Source organism: Filicampus tigris, chromosome 4 (assembly GCF_054856515.1).
Source record: "Filicampus tigris isolate MCC_2025a chromosome 4, RoL_Ftig_1.0, whole genome shotgun sequence".
Taxonomy (NCBI): domain Eukaryota; kingdom Metazoa; phylum Chordata; class Actinopteri; order Syngnathiformes; family Syngnathidae; genus Filicampus; species Filicampus tigris.
The window spans coordinates 3,567,589-3,587,967 of record NC_141220.1 but is presented as its reverse complement, the minus strand read 5'-3'; the positions used below and the strand labels follow the sequence as shown (position 1 = coordinate 3,587,967).

At 40.6% G+C, this 20,379-nt stretch overlaps 2 protein-coding genes across 2 annotated transcripts; one reads left to right on the top strand and one right to left on the bottom strand.

Annotated features, from left to right (window-relative positions):
- Positions 1 to 1,989: 1,989 nt before the first annotated feature.
- Positions 1,990 to 5,614, bottom strand: LOC147148181 (olfactomedin-4). Its single transcript, XM_086028549.1, has 7 exons — positions 5,487 to 5,614; positions 5,265 to 5,387; positions 4,978 to 5,196; positions 4,388 to 4,556; positions 4,001 to 4,228; positions 3,094 to 3,262; positions 1,990 to 2,487 (listed from the first exon to the last, which is right to left on the bottom strand). The coding sequence occupies exons 1-7, from the start codon at positions 5,538 to 5,540 to the stop codon at positions 2,052 to 2,054; spliced, it is 1,398 nt and encodes a 465-aa protein (XP_085884675.1). The 5' UTR covers positions 5,541 to 5,614; the 3' UTR covers positions 1,990 to 2,051.
- A 7,118-nt stretch (positions 5,615 to 12,732) lies between these two features.
- Positions 12,733 to 17,042, top strand: LOC147148180 (olfactomedin-like). The gene is made up of 5 exons (XM_086029640.1): positions 12,733 to 12,862; positions 13,518 to 13,679; positions 13,843 to 14,049; positions 14,869 to 15,001; positions 15,118 to 17,042. Exons 1-5 carry the CDS (start codon positions 12,830 to 12,832, stop codon positions 15,960 to 15,962), a joined length of 1,380 nt encoding a protein of 459 aa, XP_085885766.1. The 5' UTR covers positions 12,733 to 12,829; the 3' UTR covers positions 15,963 to 17,042.
- The last annotated feature ends 3,337 nt before the right edge of the window (positions 17,043 to 20,379 follow it).

The window sequence follows — 20,379 nt, the reverse complement described above, 5'->3', positions numbered from 1 at the left end:
GTGGACCCACCCTCAGGGAATGTGTTCACGTAGGTGAGTTGAGCCTGAGCAATGTAAAAGATCTGTCTTTTATACAGTGTGATCAAAAGGGTGGAGCAGTAACGTGGGAGACAGAAGATTAACATACAGAATGTAGGTAAGACTCACTGAGTGAAATGTAAATACGGACAAATGGGGAAGGGTGTGACAGCCTTGGCTCTTGTGAAAGTCCGACATCACAGTAGGGTGTGTGTTCTCAAAAGAAGAAAGGAAGGCCTTGGACCTTGGAGGGTTTGGGCTCTGGCCAGGGGGGAATAGTCACACCAATGTGGTAGTAGATGGCCTGGGAGATGCAGATTCAAGTAACTTGGAATTTGTTTCTCAAGTTCAGTGGGTGAAGGACAAAGATGTCGACATGAAAGGAGGAACATTGACAGGACAGAATGAATTGGAGTATCAAGACAACAAAAGTGAGTGTATTACCTCAACTGGCATAAAAATGTTAGGGGGATTTGAACCCACGCCTCAAGAGAGACTGAAGCCTAGAGCCTGCGCCCTAGGCAGCTCGGCCACACGACCTCAACATACTTGATCGAGGCAGGACGTTTTTTGGAAAAAACTGAGAGTGTCGGAAAATTCCTGAGCTGTGCGATCATTTGTCTCTCCCATTGTTGCCAACCTTTACAAAAAGGACACAGAAAGACACTTTATTAGGACAGAGCCATGTTTGTTGAAGTTTAGGCAAAACCTACACTCAATGACCAATAATGTACTGTATTCCCACACCACACAGTGGAAGACAGAATGAGCATAACTACGACACTAAAACACAGTCCTGAAGACCTCCAATTAGCCCACAATGCAAAGAAGAGCATAGGCACCTAAGGGAAGACCTCTAAACCCGAGATGACCCCAACTGGTCCATTGTGGAAAGTGCTTCTAGTTCCAGGAGGGACAAAAGCATAGAGGATGAGAAAGAAAAGAGTGACAGAAACAATAATGTCTTTCCGTATGTATCAGTACCAGACTGGTGGATGAGAAAGAACACAGTGAAAGAAACAATGATATTGTCTTTCCATAAACAGTATTTCAGTTCTATCTTAAAAACAACAAAGGATTTCCAACTTGCTCAAATTTCCAATACACTTCAAACCTCGCAACACCCTGGGGCAAAGGCTGGAACACCCCAAAAACCAGGCAAAGCAATCTAGTCTATGCTCTCAAGCACGGTGAGGAATAAATGAATGTGTAGAGTGTATTGGGGAAACGAAGCAAGCATTAAGCAGCATCAAACTTCCTGGAGCAAAACAAAACAATTCTTATTGTTCAAGGAAGTGTTGGATGCACAAAAAGTGAAAGGATATGTGACAGCAAATGTTTTTGTGATTAGTAGCCTGCTTTTTGTGCATGAATGTGAGTTTGCATGGTTGCTTGTCTGTAATTGTGCCCTGCAATTGACTGCATGGCCACCAGGGTCTAGTCCAGCATTCACTTGAAGTCAGCTGAGGTTGGCTCCACTTCCCTGCAACACTGAACAGAATAAGAGCTATTGAAAATGAATTGATGGCCAGTTATGTGGACTATTATAAGGAATTCCGAGACGAGGCTACCAAGGGAGAGGCCCTTTGTTCCGTCGGGGAAAAAATCTTACAGTAGAATTTCTACACCCCTGTTCTTGTTATGTTTACATATGATATTGTGTTCAAATGAAATGTGTAAATGTGTCTTTGAGTATTTAATATAACAAATATGAAATACAAAAATCTTGGTTGAGTAGAAACAGCAGCGCTGGGCCTAACTCCGGCAGTGTCAGCCCCTCCTTTCCAGGAAGAGCTGCCTATTTGAAAACCTATGTGTCGTTATGTGATTGCATTATGATTCAGTGTCGTCAGTTTTATCAGAACAGCTGATGTGTGTGTGTGTGTGTTTTGGGGGTGGGGGGGGTTCGTGTGTGTGTGTAGGAGTGGGATAACCTCTGCCAAAAACTATCCCCCACAATGGAACAAGCAATGAAAAGAATAAGAAACTTTATTATCAGGTTATTTGGTTTATGCTTGTAGTACTTACAGTATTTATTCAAACAAAACATTATAGGAGACCATGTAGGCATCACAGTATGCATGCAGCATGCGGTCCACTGGGCTGTAATTTAGGAAGTAAATGTTAGGACACATCTTGTTGATGAAGATGCCAAGGTTGAACTTCTCCACTCCGGTTGCGGTATCAAATGCGTAGAAGATCTCTTCTATGTCCTTATTTACATAACGTGTAGCATAGAGGATACCACAGGCCATGAAGGTATTGGTGACCGCCTGCTTATAGACAGAGGTGTGCCACGTTTGGTTGAGCGTAGGCATAATTCCTTCTTCCACTTTGGACAACACCAGGTTACCAAAGTGTTCGACTGTGCTGTAAATGAGCCACACACCCAACTCATCTGTTGCAAGGTCAAAGTCAGTGTATATGTAGCATTCACTTACATGGCAAAAATTCCCCTTTGAGTTAACCCTGTAGAAAAAAGGTTATATTTTTTTGTTAACAGGTTTGTTGTCTTAAACATACTGTTAAATATATAGTGTATAACAGGGGTCACCAACGTGGTGCCCGTAGGCACCAGATAGCCTCCAATCTCACACATGAGTAGCCTGTGGGCTTGTTCTAAAAATAGTCCAAGCTTTTCTACAATTTTAGACTGTCCCCGGACACACAGACATTGTACAAACTGTTCAATGTACAGACATTTGTACAGTAAGCAGTAAGTTATTACTGTTAAAACTATTATTAGTGTTTATACAATGACTGTAGTTTCAATACGTTAGGTATCTTGGGTAAAAGATGTGGTTTTTAGACATTGTTTCAGATGTGCATCCTTCATTATTTGTGCGTACGCATGGTTTGAGGATATTGAAGATAAGAATCACACGTTACATGCGTAAGATACGCATATTATCAGTGTCTTCACATACATGAATATTGTTAATCGGTAATAATTTACAGATGTGGATATCAAACTGGTAGCCCTTCACATTCATCAGCACCCAAGATGTATCTCTCAGTTTCAAAAAGTTTGGTGACCCCTGTTGTATAATATAACAAGAAAAAAGAAAATGTAACCTGGTGTCTTTGGGTAACTCTAGGGCGGAAACGGTTTTGGATGCTATGTTGAACCGACAAAGTCGGGCAGTGTTGTAGCAATTGTAGTACAAGGCCTGGCCATATACAACAACATTTGGTCCCTGAATGGTGTTGGTGGTTGGATTGGCAGGATGGATGAAGAAATTGTCTGTAATGAGACAAGGATGCCTTAATTCTACAGTATATGATCACTGGCTCATATAAACTTCCATCTTAATCCTCACTAAGGCAGTTTGCCAGCTTGAATATTATATCTCAGACAGTTTGCTGCTATGCGCGGTGTGGATTTATAAATAAAATCTGTTGATTGTATAAAAAAGGATTTCAAAAAAAGGGAACCATTGGGTTATTTGTTATAAAGTGAGATGCATTAAGTAAAAATATCTTTTACCCGACTACATGATTATTTTATTGAATTTTCAGCAGTATAATCATATACGTAAATATTTGATAGGTGCAGTCCTACATTGCACTGCCCCATTCCATTATATTGTCGTAGGTTTATTGTTTAAGGAAACCCTTGCTTTAGGTCCCTGGGATTACCAAAGAAAAAATGCTCATCAAATTTTTTAATGTGGTCGTGAAATGAAGTCATTGATTTGTAAAATTGCTCCTCAAAGAAAGAATATTATTATTATTATTATTATTATTATTATTATTATTATTATTATTATTATTGTTATTATTATCATCATCATCATCATTATTCATATTGGTCCAGTTGACCGACGGTGTACCCTGCCTTTCACAAGTCAGTTGGTTTGCGGTTCCGCTTCCTTATGACATTGAAACAGAAGTGGTACAGAAAAACGATAAGTATATATGATTGGATGCATTTTCAAAAGACATGCCTTAGAATTCTAGATGATGGAGTGGTGCTGTGTACCTGGTATCTTCATCCCTACGGCCAAAGAGCTCAGACTGGAGTAGAAAGTGATATGGTTGGCATATATGTTGTTGACGTTTAGTATCAACCGCCAATACCACTTCTCTTTCCCCAACTCAGGTTTCGGGTCACGGCCCCAGCCTCCATACTTGTGGTTAAGAGTAGATTCTCCTGCTGAGTAGAAACTAGGCCCAGAAATGTTCACAAACTTGCCCTGGGGACAGACATCTACAGAAAAAAGGGAAGTTGATGCAGGGATTAAATTTATTAACAATAACCAACCATATGCAATAGAACATTATCAACTGAATAGGAATCAAGAGGAGTAAAATGATTGCTGTTTTCTTGTGGCTATGCCTTCTAGAGACAGTTGAAGATCAATCTTGCCTGAGGTCTGCATACTGTCTGGATCATGTGTGGGCTGTGCATTGTTTTCATTATCATTCTTGCACTCGTCCAGGGCTCTTTTCAGGCGCTGGTTGTCTTTACGTTTTTTTTCTACCTGAAGGGTGTCATATTGCTCCAAATTCTGCAACTCTGTTCTCAAGTGCATCAGCTAAGACAAAGCAACAACAATTGAAACAACAACAACAATGGTTTGAATGATTAATCCAGAATGAAGAAACGTTCAATTGAAATGTGAAAGGAATGATAGGACAGTAGAAAACATGCAATGATCAACCTCCCCTTTTTTTCAGGTTGTAGGAATGGATCACTAACATACAGCAACAAAGTGGGAAGGTAGATATTAGGAATTCCATGCGCTGTTTATTTTATTAGGAACGGTCAAGGTCGGGCAGATATTGCAAGTCAGACATTCCAAGCTCATCGTGGACATCACATTAACTACTGTTAATTGTCGCCTACTGTATGTTGTGTCAAATGAGCTTCAAAAAGTCTATGGGCACAGTAAGAATTTGTCTTTTTTTCGATACCTTAACTGATTTTACTTAAATTTGGCATAAACTTAAACTTACCTGTCTGCCAGAGTCAGTTGTTAAGTGCTGGTATCCCTGGGTGGTTCTGTTGAGCCTGTCCACCATATTCTTGATCTCAGTGAGTTCATTCTCTATCACTTGGAGGCTAACGGCTCCATATAGCTCGCCGTCATCCTCCTTCTCCAGTATTGACACATCTTTTAGTAGTTGGGGCACACGGAGCTTCAAACCAAGCAGCAGACTTTCAAGTTCCCGAGCCTGCAAAGAACAAATAAATACTGATATCACATTACAGTCTTCAGTATAGATAACTTGTGGCTTGTTACCTTCTGTGGGGTGACAGTGTGAGAGCATTTCGATGCATTGTCGTTCACTGAGTTGAGAGTCTCATGAGGGAACGTCTTCTCTTTGTTAGTCAGCTCACACACACAATCATCTTTTGGAGACAGCTGACAAAACAGACAATTTACAAAAATATGTTTTTAAAAATGTGAAATATGATTTTAGAATTTTCACTAGGCATTGTACTTTAGAAGAATACATCTCACCTGTTGTGTGAAGTTGAACAGAGAACACAGGAGAATGAGCGTGTGACGCTTCATGATGGCTGACAGGAGAATGAAAACCACCACCGACTTCTTATCATTGCATGCGGATTCTGCATGTGTGCATTTTTGCATGTTGATGTTTCATTGCATCATATTGGAACACTTTCTGTAAATGTTCACTTCCTCCTCTGGTTTCAGTTCAAGAAATTGTGGGATTGTTTTGGATGTCTAGATAACAGATGAAATCAAAGTATGCATTATCAACAAAAAAAGAAAATGTTTCACATAAGGCATCAACCATCAGTGTCATTCACTTGGAAAGTAAAGAATATTGCTAAAATACTATTACAACTCATGTATAATGGATGGATGGATGGATGGATTTTGTGTTGAACAGAAATGGAATGCTGAAAATTGTGTCAACATCCAAACATTTATGGATTGACTGGCTGATCATAAATCAAAGGTCTTTCTTCAGTTCGTAGTGTAAGGTTAGGGCCCTTGTCATGTGTCGTTATCCAATCTGCTCCACTTGATCGATACAGAACCTCCTTATTACTGGTAATCCACTCCATGATTTCCCTGCTATCAAGGCCGTCTTTACCTACTCATAGGCCCGGTGCTAACCATCAAATATAGGCCCCCTCCCCGGCACGGTGTTCGACTGGTTAGCACGTCCGCCTCACAGTTCAGAGGTCGTGGGTTCGATCCCGGCTCTGGCCTCCCTGTGTGGAGTTTGAATTTTCTCCCCGTGCCTGCGTGGGTTTTCTCCAGGTACTCCGGTTTCCTCCCACATTCAAAAAACATGCATGGTAAGTTGATTGGACTCTCTAAATTGCCCCTAGGTGTGATTGGGAGTGTGGATGTTTGTCTCTGTGTGCCCTGCGATTGGCTGGCAACCAATTCAGGGTGTCCGCCGCCTACTGCCCGAAGACAGCTGGGATAGGCTCCAGCACACAACCCTTGTGAGGAGAAGCGGTATAGATAATGGATGGATGGATGGATAGTATTGAAAATATCTGGGACAGGCTTTTTAGGTTTATATTTATCTCTTGACTCTTGACTCACTTAATAATTACTTTCCTACGGTACTCAAGGGTCTATCATAATTTAAAAAAATAATCATAATTGGAAAAAAAAATCCCAATTCGTCAACCCACAGGGTTGTGCAGTGCCATATCTTAAAAGTGTTAACAGGTTCACATTATTCTACCACTTGTTGAACTTTCTGTCACTCACTTCTCCGCTGCAAAAGTTCCAGAAAAAGCCAGCGCTACGGGGCCAATAGCTTAATGCTAAAGTTCTTATCGGAGGACATGAAATTCCACCTTATTCTGCTTTTTGTTTATTAATTAGTCAATTATTTCATTGCGGCATGCACGGACCAGTCACACACTCATACGATAGACTCTGGACATCACGTGACTGATCCCCGCGTGCATTTGTTTACGCAGCAAAGGCTGTTCATCAGTCAGAATTCTGTCCAAGTGAATTCACATCTCACTTTGATGTAAAGGACAAATGAGATATAATATTCAAGCTGGCAAGGGTGGATATCACAGATGGACCAGGAGTGCCTTTTCAATTATCACGAGCATGCAGCAGTCTCACGAGAGCATGACACTAGTGAGTCCTTGCGATCATACAAAGGCTCAGAATGTTAGAAGGCCAGGGCTGGGCTGGCTGGCGGGTTGTGGCGGCGAGCGGCCAGCCGACAAGCCATGCACAACCGCGTGCGAACACACGCTCCACCACAAAGAGCGTGAGAAACGCAGTGCAGAATACCTGCCACAGGCTCGTGTGGTATCCTGTTTCCATCGCCATGGGCGGACGAGGAGTTCATGCGGGCGCACCGGATGGCGCTCTCACTCACGTCAACCCTGGTGTGTTGTCCACCTGAACACCTGCGCAATTACTTAATTGGTTCTTCTTTTGGAAGCCTGGAACACTCGCCATTTATTTTGCTCCCTGTATTGTCTACCATTGTCAAAATGTGGCATTTCCTCAAATGATGTTCAAGTTTTCAACCCTGCCAAGATGGCATTGTTTGCATTTGGTGCAGGGCATTGTGGGACACGTGACGGCAATGTCCGGCGCTCTGTATATTGTTGTACTTTAGACATACTATTTTGATCTTAGCAAGTATTGTAGGCGGAAGAGTGCATGCACTATGTGTGATAATTTGGTTGAGTAGAGTTGTATGTTATATCAGTGCAATACTATCCATCCTTCCATCCATTATCTATACCGCTTCTCCTCACAAGGGTCGCGGGCGTGCTGGAGCCTATCCCAGCTGTCTTCGGGCAGTAGGCGGGGGACACCCTGAATTGGTCGCCAGCCAATCGCATGGCACAGAGAGACAAACAAACATCCACACTCACACCTAGGGGCAATTTAGAGTGTCCAATCAACTTTCTATGCATGTTTTTGGAATGTGGGAGGAAACCGGAGCACCCGGAGAAAACCCACGGAGGCACAGGGAGAACATGCAAAGTCCACACAGAGAGCCCAGAGCCGGGATCGAACCCACGACCTCTGAACTGTGAGGCGGACGTGCTAACCAGTCGACCACCGTGCCGCCCAGTGAAATACAATTAAAATATATTTGTATTCATAGAAGAGATTGGAAAAATGCACTATTGGTTCATACAAAATATATAGTGTGTGTAAAAGCTTTGATTTGTCAACTGTTCTATTTGTTAAAATTGATGACATTCATAAATATGCATGCTGATCTGTTTGTCAATGTTAAAAAATGAGTTGAGCATTTCAGTTAGGGCTGGGGAGGGGGCCTATATTTGATGGTTAGCACCGGGCCTATGAGTAGGTAAAGGCGGCCTTGATAGCAGGGAAATCATGGAGAGGATTACCAGTAATAAGGAGGTTCTGTATCGATCAAGTGGAGCAGATTGGATAACGACACATGACAAGGGCCCTAACCTTACACTACGAACTGAAGAAAGACCTTTGATTTATGATCATCCAGTCAATCCATAAATGTTTGGATGTTGACACAATTTTCAGCATTCCAGCTCTGTTCAACACAAAATCCATCCATCCATCCATCCATGATCCAATCCGCTTATCCTCACAATCGCCAATCGCAGGGCACACAGAGACAAACAAACATCCACACTCACAATCACACCTAGGGGCAATTTAGAGTGTTCAATTAACCTACCATCAGTGTTGGGGGTAACGCGTTACAAAAGTAACGCAGTACAGTAATATATTACATTTAGGCAGTAACGACGCAATGTAACTTGTTACTCCGATTTTTTTTTTTGTAATATCATTACAGTTACTGAGTCGGGTAACGCGTTAGAAATTTCGTGACTATAATACATATGTTGACATCTGTATTTTACATTTTACAAGCAGGTCTGTTTTTAACATCACTAGATCATAAGCTATTACTTCCAGCAATACTTAAATAAAAAGTTCCTGTCGCACTTGGAGCTGTGACAACGTGAGTGCGCGAGTCAATTCTCTGCCATGCAATTCGATTGTCTTTATACCATTGACAATACCCAAGAGGGCTGAGAAGTTATTGTTTGTGACAATAATCACTGTCACGGTTTCATAAAATAAAATGCAAATCATAGACACAGAATACAAGCAAGAACAAACCTAAGTAAAACGAAGCGAATAAACAGCAAAAAAAATAAGTCACTGTCCTTTTTGGATATGACTTAATGTACTTAGTGCCATCAATTGCCATATGTAAAACGTAGTGATTCTGAATGGCTGTTAAACAATCAAAATGCAAATCATCTGCCAGTGACAAATGACGTCACGCTACGGCACCATCAATTGGACAAACTAAAACTACATTATTAGAGCCTGATGCGCTCGTTTCTTATTCACCTTTTTTTTTTCAAATCACGTCGAAACTTTGTCTCCATGTAGTAAAAGAAAATTAGAACTAACTGAACTTTCGATTATTATAAATAGAAAAAATAATAATGAAAAAGGAAAAAACATTTAGTCAGGTCAGTTTTGACTTCAATACATATTTTTGCTTTTATTACACATGCCCTGTCTGTGTTTCTATCTATCTATCTATCTATCTATCTATCTATCTATCTATCTATCTATCTATCTATCTATCTATCTATCTATCTATCTATCTATCTATCTATCTATCTATCTATCTTGTTAGACCAATTATGGATTATATGTTATGCATCACTGTTATTTGTGTGTAAATGTCAAATGGACTGTCACTTGTATAGCGCTTTTCTACGTTTGGTACTCAAAGCGCTTCACACTGAACCTCATCTACCTCCTGATGACGCAGCATCGGGAGCAACTGGGGGTTCAGTATCTTCCTCAAGGATACTTCAACATGGTCACAATGGCCGGGGATTGAACCCACAACCTGACGGTTGGGAAAGAACCACTACCACTGAGCCATGCTGCCACTGTGGTTTACAGTCTGTGATTATTTATTTACAGGACAATATATCAGTTCCAATATTTATATTTAAAAAATAAATCTTATTGATACAAATATTGATCAAAGGTAGTGATGTCCCACCACACCATAGAGTCGAAACGTTTAATATTATAGACCACACTATATAGTTAAATATGCTCATAAGTTAACTTTACCAGCTAGAGTATGGCAGCAAATTTTTGCATTTTCCTTTTATGCTCTTGAAATCATTATTGAATAAATGAATCCCCGATTTTTTTAAAAGTAACTTAAAAGTAACTTAAACTTGAGTAACGCATTACTCTATAAATAGAGTAATATTGTAAAGAAACGTATTACTTTCACATGCAAGTAACTAGTAATATGTAATATATTACATTTTGGAAGTAACTTGCCCAACACTGCCTACCATGCATGTTTTTGGAATGTAGGAGGAAACCAGAGTGCCCGGAGAAAACCCACACTGGCACGGGGAGAACATGCAAACTTCACACAGGAAGGCCAGGACTGGATTCAAACCCACAACCTCTGCATTGTGCGGCGGACGTGCTAACCCGTCGACCACCATGCCGCCCTACAACACAGCAATGGATTTGAAATGAAACAATCAAGGTTGGACTTAAGTGCAGACTGAGCTTTAATTTGAGGGGATCTACATCCAAATCAGGTGAACGGTGTAGAAATTCCAACACATTTTATAGGTGCCTCCACCGTTTTAATGGACCAAAAGTAATTGGGCAAATTAACATAATCATAAATCATATTGTCACCTTTTAATACTTAACAATTGTTTCAAATCCTTCATAATGAAGGACAGTCTGGAGTGTCAAACCCATGGACATCACCAGATGCCGATTTTTGTCTCTAGTGGTGCTCTGCTAGGCCTCTGCTACAGCTGTCTTAAGTTCCTGTTTGTTCTTTGCACAACATCCCACTTCTTTTACTTTAAAGCGGAAGTCAACCCAAACATATTTTTCCCAAGAATATGTTCCCAGCAACGGCACGGTGGTCGACTGGGTAGCACGTCCGCCTCACAGTTCAGAGGTCGTGGGTTCGATCCCGGCTCCGGCCTCCCTGTGTGGAGTTTGCATGTTCTCCCCGTGCCTGTGTGGGTTTTCTCAGGGAACTCCGGTTTCCTCCCACATTCCAAAAACATGCATGGTAAATTGATTGGACACTCTAAATTGCCCCTAGGTATGATTGTGAGTGCGGATGTTTGTCTCTGTGTGCCCTCCGATTGGCTGGCAACCAATTCGGGGTGTCCCCCGCCTACTGCCCGAAGACAGCTGGGATAGGCTCCAGCATGCCCCGCGACCCTTGTGAGGATAAGCGGTATAGATAATGGATGGATGGATGGAATAAAAGTTAAGTAGCAAAATGCACTCGTTTTTAGTCGTCTCCGGGTGCGGCCATTTTGTCTTCTGTCGACTGAAAATGACATCACAACTGCTCACAATGACCAATCACGGCCCCCATAGATGGCTAAAAATGAGTGAATTTTGCTGCTCAACTTATATTTCACAAACGCAAAATTAATCAGAATGCCGTGTTTCAACTAGTGGGCCTGCTGGGAACATATTGAAAAAAATATGTTTGGGTTGACTTCCACTTTGAAAACATTTTGGTTGCTTTCGCAGTATGCTTTGCGTCATTGTCCATCTGCATTGTGAAGCGCTGTCCAATGAGGTTTGAAGCATTTGGCTGAATATGAGAGGATGATATTACCTGAAACACTTCAGAATTCATGTGTCATGTGTCATCTTCCAAACCGCTTATCCTATACAGGGTCGTGGGGAGGTGCTGGAGCCTATCCCAGCCGTCAACGGGCGAAGGCAGACTACACCCCGAACTGGTCGCCAGCCAGTCGCAGGGCACACACAGACACCGCCACTGAGCGGGAATCGATCATGCTGCCCGCACACAACTGCGGGCATGTGTGTACCATTACACTACCAGTGACCCTCACTTCAGAATTCATTCTGCTGCTTTTGTCTTCAGCCACCAATAAATATATTCAAGTAAATAATGATAGTAACAAGGATGCTCTAAATATGATGGATTGGAATGGATCGGATCTGACTTGACCCAAAGAAATATTTATCCATCCATCCATCCATGCATCCATCTATCCATTCATCCATCCGTCCGTCCGTCCGTCCGTCCATCCATCCATCCATCCATCCATTCATTCCATGCACTTCTTAACCTCATCAGTCAAAGGAATATTAGTTATTACAGATCGTAATGATGTAATTATTCCCTCAGCCAAACAGTCTTTTTTCCTGCTCTTTGATTGTCTGCATGGCCACCAGTGCAGGTTATATTCTGCCTTTCACTCAAAGTCAGCTGGAATGGGTCCAGCTCCCTGCAGCCCTCAACATAATAAGCAGCATAGAGAATGTATGTATGGATATTTACTTTTATGATGACTCTCCTCTAAATTGTCTGTAGGTGTGAAAGTGTGTGCGAATGGTTGTTAATCTGGTTGTACCCCGTGATTGTCTGGTGACCAGTTCAAGGTGAATCTTGCCCAGAGACAAGCTTCAGCATGAATTTGATCTGACTTTGATCTGTCGCCTTCATTTACCACTCTTTGCGAGAAAAGGCTATCTACTCTCTCCCACCATGGGAATTTTGTTATTCCCCAAAATTAAAAATTAGGAAGTTTAGGCCTATTTGTTGCACAACTATCGTGAAATTAGGTACGTTTCCCTTTTTGAGGTTTCACATCCATCTCCTTGAGTGCTGACTTAGTGGGAACAAGAAGTGAGTTGCGCAAACTATACCAGTGATCACATTTGTTATTAAGCGCACACAAGAGATGTGGGCGGAAGTGTACTGTACTACAGTCCTTGTACAAGCTCTTCTCAGTGTCAGTATACTCTTCATTACTTGAGTTCTCAACATGCTGTTCTTGCTACTCCTACTGGCATCCACAGTGAGTAACGTCTGTTTCATGCTGCGTAGCTAAAGGATCTGCACTCATGTTTATTGTACAATTTTTAAAATCTATTTTTCAATATTATTCTGGGAACTCTTTGACACAAGAGTTGACATGTATTATATTGTTAATCAAATACATTTATTTTTCATTAGTGTAAATGGGCTTCAATTTACCAAACATAAAGTTGTGTTATTTAATGACTTTAGTACTGGGTTTTGCTAAAGATCACTGGTAGAACATGTAAACTTCACAAAGGCATGAGTCAATAAATGTAATTTTATGGGAACATAATTATAGCATTTCAGGTTCTGAAATGATACAGGAATTGGATATACAACACCCATGATAATACTATTGTACATTAAAATGAGTTCATAGTATGGACCTTGAATGAAAAAGGTGCTGCATGAATGCAGGCCCTAACCAGTGACTGTTAAACAATCACAAGAAACACAGATGCAAAAATGTTACCTGAGAACGTCTCCCAGTGCCTGGGGGCATTTCAACCAATGAGACCGGGACTGTTTTGATATTCAATCGTGACTTAACCAGTGTTATAGTGCTCATTTCTTGCAATTTCTACTATTTTATTTACCAGTATGTATAGAGCCAGCCTTTTGTCTGACATTGCTGACTTTGTGTTTGATAGGAGGGTAACTGCCAGGTCCAGTACGTGTCGGGCCAGATGAAAAATGGCTCATGTGCATGTGAGGTGAACACCAACATGTGGTTATTCCCTGCAAAGACTTATGAGGCCACACTGCAACAAGTACAATCTTGTGAGGATTCCCTTAATGGGCTAGAACAACAGGTAACGCTAAACCAGTTCTAATCTGTCAGATGCTCTACCTTTATTTGAAGCACATTTGCATTGTTCATGTTGACTGGTAGTTTTGGGAATGTTTACAATACTTGATTTGGTTTTCAACAAGTCACTTGATCTGCAGCCTGCAATCTGTTTTCATTTCCATTAGGTGCATCTGTCAAAAAAGCGTCTTCCTGACTTCTATGCAGTGGTCGAAAACATAACAGGGCGGCTGGAGCCTTACCAGTACCTAAGTTATAGGGGCGTCTATTCTGCCTTATCCCTGCGTCAGTTGGGTGAAGAACTCAGTAAGCTGGAGACTGACATTAATGCAATGTCCCTGAACAGTGCTGAATCAGTAAAACTCTCAAAGGAGGTATGTCAGACCTTTTAGCAAGCAATCACAAATACTAATTTAATCATTTAAAAAGAAAGTAAACCTAATGTTAGAAAATGGAATCGAAAAGTCGGAAGCTCAAGAGCATACAGACACACAAAGAGTAAACTATAATTGGCGTTGGGGTGAAATTTCCGGATGAGGCTACTATGCTCCATAACCTTTACAGGAGAACTTAGTTTGACTGTCTCTAATCTCCTGCATGCACATGTCCAATTGTTCAACAGTTCAATCATTTTGCACAGCTTGCAGTTCTGCAACAAGGAAGTCAATGACTAAATTCAAAGCTGGTGTTTGACACATGAATCAACCAATACATTGCCTGGTTCGATTAGAATTGGTATTTAAACAGTCTGCTTCATCGTACTGTTCACATTTTGACATCATGAGTCCAAGCTGACATTTCACAATTGCGTAGGAGCATACCACCATTGTGAGCGTTCAAATAGAATGTGTTCAGAGGGAGGTGGCCACTGCGCTTAGCGTGTCAGCGTCTCATCAGCAGGTTGATACAGAGAGACTGGAAGACTCACAGAAAGGCACAGAAATGGGCAAACACCAGTTGTGAATCTTTATTAGAGAACAGTAAGTTGTGCGGAGCAAAAAAAAACTTGAACATCGACCAGTTGGACATGTGGAATTCCAAAGTTTGGAGAAAGTCTAATTAAATTGACCTGAAAGGGTTATTGTGCCTTTTAGGTTCATCCCGTAATGTAACCATAGAGCGAACGCCGAATAAATCGAACCTTTTGTGTGTAGTACTGTACACAACATGACTGAAGCTTTGTGTCACTATAGGTCCACAAACTGCGAAAAGATGTTGACACGATGCATATGGCAAACTCATTCAACATGAAGACTGTAAAAGAGAGACTCCGCTACCTGAAAAACAGCGTTGAGTCATGCTTGTCAATTCCCAAAGATTTCAAAGGTATTTGTCACGTTTGAAGTTCATGTTCATAGTGATGTTATGGATACAAATGATCCTTGCTGTCTAACTTGAAACAGTTTCCAAAAGGATTTTTTTTTCTCCTTGATTGTTTCCAGGTCAGCAAAGGTACTGCCTTAAGGGCCTGATGACCAACATCAGTGAACCGGTCATAACTAAAGTTAGTCCATATGGTAAAAACATAATCTCTGGCTCATGGGGGACACAATCTCTTGAAGGCAGCGAAGACCAGAAAAACATCTTCTGGATTCAGCCTTTGCTCCACGGCCACTTCTCAGGCAATATCTTGAGGACCTACCAATCTTACGAAGACTTCATGGCCTCTGCTAACCACAAAGATTTGACCGTAGCTCCATCCAACACCCATCCTAATACTGTCGAAGGCCCCAGTGCTGTCCTGTATGGAGAGGCTCTGTACTATCACTGCTATAACTCTGAACATATCTGTCGCTATGATCTGAATAAGAAGGCTGTCACAAGGGTGGAACTTCCGGGAATTGGGAAAGATTATAGAAGATTCCCTTATTGTTACTTTGACTGCCGGGCCAATAGTGATGTGGACGTGGAGGTAGATGAGACAGGGCTGTGGGCCATCTATGCCACCGCAGCTAGTCATGGTAATATCATGGTGAGCAAACTTTCTTGGGATAGTGAAGCTGAAACACTCAACATCACACAGACATGGGAAACCAGGCAGTTCAAGAAGGCGGTAAGCAATGCTTTCATGAGCTGCGGTGTGTTGTATGCTACTCGCTTTCTGGATGATCACCAGGAAGAGGTGTTCTACGCCTTTGATACAGCAACAGGTAAAGAGGACAACACACTCGCACTACGGATAGAGAAGATCGGAAAGGGAGTTGCCAGTCTGAGTTACAACCCAGTCAACAGGCAGCTCTACATGTTTAACGATGGGTATCTTCTTGCCTACCAAGCCCACTTTTAAATTGAATGCAAAGCTAAAACAGTACTACAACAATATGCAACACACATCCAACACATATTTGGCGTGATGGTTGCCATCAGAGGGCTGGCTCTAAACTATATGCAGTCTTACAGAGTACTCTGTCGTATCTCGAATCTCAGACCATACCGTAGCTAATGTAGTAAGAAACTCATAATTACAGTTAATATTTGTATACACACCACTTCTGTTCTAGACCATATCTCTAAACATTTAAATGAAAAATAATAAGTACCTTGGTGAACTGCCTTTTCTTTGATGTACCGTGTGATGAATTATTTTGACATCGTGCACCATTGGTTCAGAACCTCGAAATATCATGTATTAGGATCGTCATAGACCTACTGTATTGTTAAAGTATCTTCTCCAGAATATATCGTTGATGAATTGCCGCTGCATCTTAAGGAGAAGTCAACCCTAAAATTTTCTTGACAAGAATATGTTCTATGCAGCCCCACTAGTCTACATATGGCATTCTGATTGATATTGTATTTGTGGAATATGAGTTGAGCAGTGAAATCCAACCATTTTTGTCCATCTCTGGGGCGGCCATTTTTGTCACTTGCTGTTGACTGAAAATGGCATCACAGTTGCTCAGGGCTTGGATAACAACCAATCATGGCTCAGCTTCAATAAAAACAGGTGAGCTGTGTTTAGTCGCTACCTGTTCCCTGAGCAGTTGTGATGTCATTTTCAGTCGACAGAAGTGACAGAATGGCCGCTCCCTGAGGTGGCTAAAAACAGGTGGATTTTACTGCTTAACTTATATTTCACAAACGCAGCATTAATCAGAATGCCATGTTTAGACTAGTGAAGGCAAAACATATTATTACAAATAATTTTGGGGGGCTGACTTCCATTTTAATGAATAACATGTTTTGAAAGAAGCCTGTAAAATTCCTGGCAAGGTGATATTCAACTATAAAGTGATGTGCTTTGTTACTAATTTTGAAAGTGATTTTTCAATGTTTAAAGAGGCTTGAATATATGTATAGTAGGCACTCATGTCAGAGAACACTTGTTCCAAAATTACATTAAAAACAATAAAGCTTCCAAAAAGTTTCCAATCTGAGTTGTTTTTTAACCTTCTGTTGTTGTTGGTTTTTTTGTGTGCCTATTTTAGCAAACTTCTCTCCGTTTTTTTGCTTTCAACGTGTGGACTTGATTTGATTGAACTTCACCCAACGACAATATGACAAACTGTTTTTTGGACTGCTTTAAACATATGTGATGCCCACAAGCAGATAAAAGATTTGGTGTTACTCAAATGAAATACAATGCCATCTTGTAGTTGGAAGATTGCTGTTTTGACTTATGGACTCCCGAAGGAACAGGATTTTCCTTCGGGAGTCAACGGCGTGGTGAGAAAGTAAGAGAATGTTCAATGTTCAATGGTCAGTTGTAGGTAATATAAAATGGTTGAATTATAGTCTATGTTTGTTACCATATAATGATTTAGTTGAGAGTACAAAACAAGAAAACCGATTGTCTTTGTGTTGTTAACACCGGCACCATAGCAAAAAAATAAGTGATGATTTTGTATTAGCCTATACATATATATATATATATATATTTTTTTTTTTCTATTGTATTCATGTTGCACCATATCTAAGGGGCACAAATATAGTAAAAGTACAGTCAATTTTCAAATAGCATTTTCTAGCTTTTCCCTAATATCTTGCCTGTCCCTAAAATGTGTCACTACCGAAACACACAATTACAGAAGAATAAAAATAATTCTACTAGCCGATTCATATTTTTTTTCCATTCCCCCTCTACAGAGTATTTTTATAAATTAATATATATGCTTTTGACATCAAAACAAATAAAAATGAATTTTTAACAGAATTTAATATGACTTTTTTCCTAAATAAATCAAAATGTATATCCTATTTTTCATTGTAAAATGTAGAAAGTTGATCATATTGACTTCAAAAGTCATCATTAATTAAAACAAACATACTCTTAAACAATTATTATCAAAAGTTGTTGGTTGATTATTCAATAGTTTTTATTTTTGTTAAAACATCAGTTTTTTTCGGTAGTGACTGCAACATTTCGGTAGCGACCATATTGTTGCTGCTGTTGCAGTAATACTTTGTGTGAGGGTAGCATTGTAATCACGTAACTACTTTTGCTATATTTTAACTTTTAACGTGTATTATAACTATCCATCCATCCATTATCTATACCGCTTATCCTCACAAGGGTCGCGGGGAGTGCTGGAGCCTATCCCAGCTGTCTTCGGGCAGTAGGCCGAAGACAACCTGAATTGGTTGCCAGCCAATCGCAGGGCACACAGATACAAACAACCATTCGCACTCACAATCACACCTAGGGGCAATATAGAGTGTTCAATTAAACTGCCATGCATGTTTTTGGAATGTGGGAGGAAACCGGAGTACCCGGAGAAAACCCACGCAGGCACGGGGAGAACATGCAAACTCCACACAGGGAGGCCGGAGCCAGGATCAAACCCAGGACCTCTGAACTGTGAGGCGGACGTGCTAACCAGTCAGCCACCGTGCCGCCTGTATTATAACTAATGAAACATTATTTTTTCCATTTTCTCGTGCTTTGTGCTGTACTCAGGGTCGGAGTGGGTTGGAGTTGATCGCAGCTGACTTATAGCAGAAGCAGGGTACACGCTGGACCGGTCACCTGTCCATCACAGGGCTCTTCATCATTGAAAAACTGTGGTTTCACCTTCCAAATGAAAATTTAATTGGAATGACAAACATTTTTGTAACATACATTTCCCTGTATGTATGTTCCCTCTCCCTCTGTTTCTTGAGAGACATCCGGTGGTCTTGTCTTTTCCTCCATGCTCTTCTGACTTTCCTTTGCTCTCTGCTGGACAATTCATTGGTAGACTTCAGCTTTCCTTCTTCCTTCCATCTTTTAGTTCTTTCTCTTTCCTTTATTAAATATTCTTTGGATTTCACTGGGTCATTCTAACCCTTCGCCTGTACTCCGTCTCTGCTAGGCTTTTTGGCATTTTGGTGTTTTTCCCTTCAAATTAAGATAAAATATGAAATAGAATATTGTTAAAATCAGAGAGATCTATGTATGACATATGTATCTATGTACTATATAATTTAAAACTTACTTTATTCAAAAATAAACATCATATTGTCACTACCGAAACCATTATGTCACAACGGAAACCTTTCTGTATATTTCGGTAGTGACCGGGTCGGGTTTATTATTCCCTTCAAATTTTGATAAAATATGGAATATAATATTGTTAAAATCAGAAGGATCCATGTATAACATATGTATCTATGTATTATATTATTTAAAATGTACTTTATTCAAAAATAAACATCATATTGTCACTACCGAAACCATTATGTCACTAATGAAACGTTTCGGTTTCGGTAGTGACCGTTTCGGTAGTGACGTTTTATGATAGTTGTTGACAATACCCAACAATGCTAGGCACAACGTGGCTACCACAGACAGTTTTGAGCATGTGTGCGGAGAAAGAAAACAGTACATTTAGCATTAAAATCAAAAGTGCTCATTTTATTGCCGAAATGAGGTGTTCGGTAGTGACGGTCCGAAAAACCACATGCTGATTTTCAGACTTTGGAGGGCACATAACTTAATAATGCTGTCAACTAATTACTCGCCATGTGGCCAGTGATGAACATGAAGGTAATGTCTCTTACTGGTGACATTTCTGGGGATGTGGCTAAAACCAAGCCCTGCCTACAGACAAATACTCTTTGCATTTCGGTATTCGGCATTCTGATGTATATTGCGTTTGATGAATATGAGTTGAATGACCGATTCTTCCAAGTGTGATTTCAAATTAAATGACTTAATAGTACAACAGTAATTTGTTTCAAATAATTGCTTTAGCAATGAGCGGGCCCAAACATTTACGTATTTGATATTTGCAACATGATTATTTGTTATTTTGTCACACATACAACAGATATCATGGCTACTGGATGGAACTGTATCTGTAGTTTAACAACTGTAAACTGGTCAAATGTGACCAAACAAAATAAAATACGACAGAACACATCGCTACACCTTCAGCACCTTCAGTGACAGACTGTTACACCCTCGCTGTGCAAAGGAGAGATTCCGCCGTTCCTTCTTGCCTGCTGCTGTCAGACTCTTTAACAAGAACATTGTGTAGTCTCTACAAACTGGCGGACATTAGTGCAATTGTGCAGTCCTGCACCTGAGCTCATATCGTGCAATACCCAATATTCCCCACTACTGTAATACCGTGAAATACTCAACATTCCCCACTACTGGTAGTCTAGTTTTATTTTTATCCAATGCTGTTCCTTACATTTCACTACAGCACTGCAGCACTGTCACTTACTTAGAGTATTTTTCCTCTGTACTATGTACAGGCCAAAATGAGTGTTCCTCATAC

Bases quoted from the DNA above. Each gene is read 5' to 3' on its own strand.
- LOC147148181 (XM_086028549.1), bottom strand. From the start codon at position 5,540: ATGAAGCGTCACACGCTCATTCTCCTGTGTTCTCTGTTCAACTTCACA. The intron at 4,557-4,977 runs GTAAGTTTAAGT...GCTTTGTCTTAG, and splicing joins CAACTGACTCTGGCAGACAG to CTGATGCACTTGAGAACAGA. The intron at 2,488-3,093 runs GTTACATTTTCT...TTTTTTCTACAG, and splicing joins GAGTTACCCAAAGACACCAG to GGTTAACTCAAAGGGGAATT.
- LOC147148180 (XM_086029640.1), top strand. From the start codon at position 12,830: ATGCTGTTCTTGCTACTCCTACTGGCATCCACA. The intron at 13,680-13,842 runs GTAACGCTAAAC...CATTTCCATTAG, and splicing joins TTAATGGGCTAGAACAACAG to GTGCATCTGTCAAAAAAGCG. The intron at 15,002-15,117 runs GTATTTGTCACG...GATTGTTTCCAG, and splicing joins AATTCCCAAAGATTTCAAAG to GTCAGCAAAGGTACTGCCTT.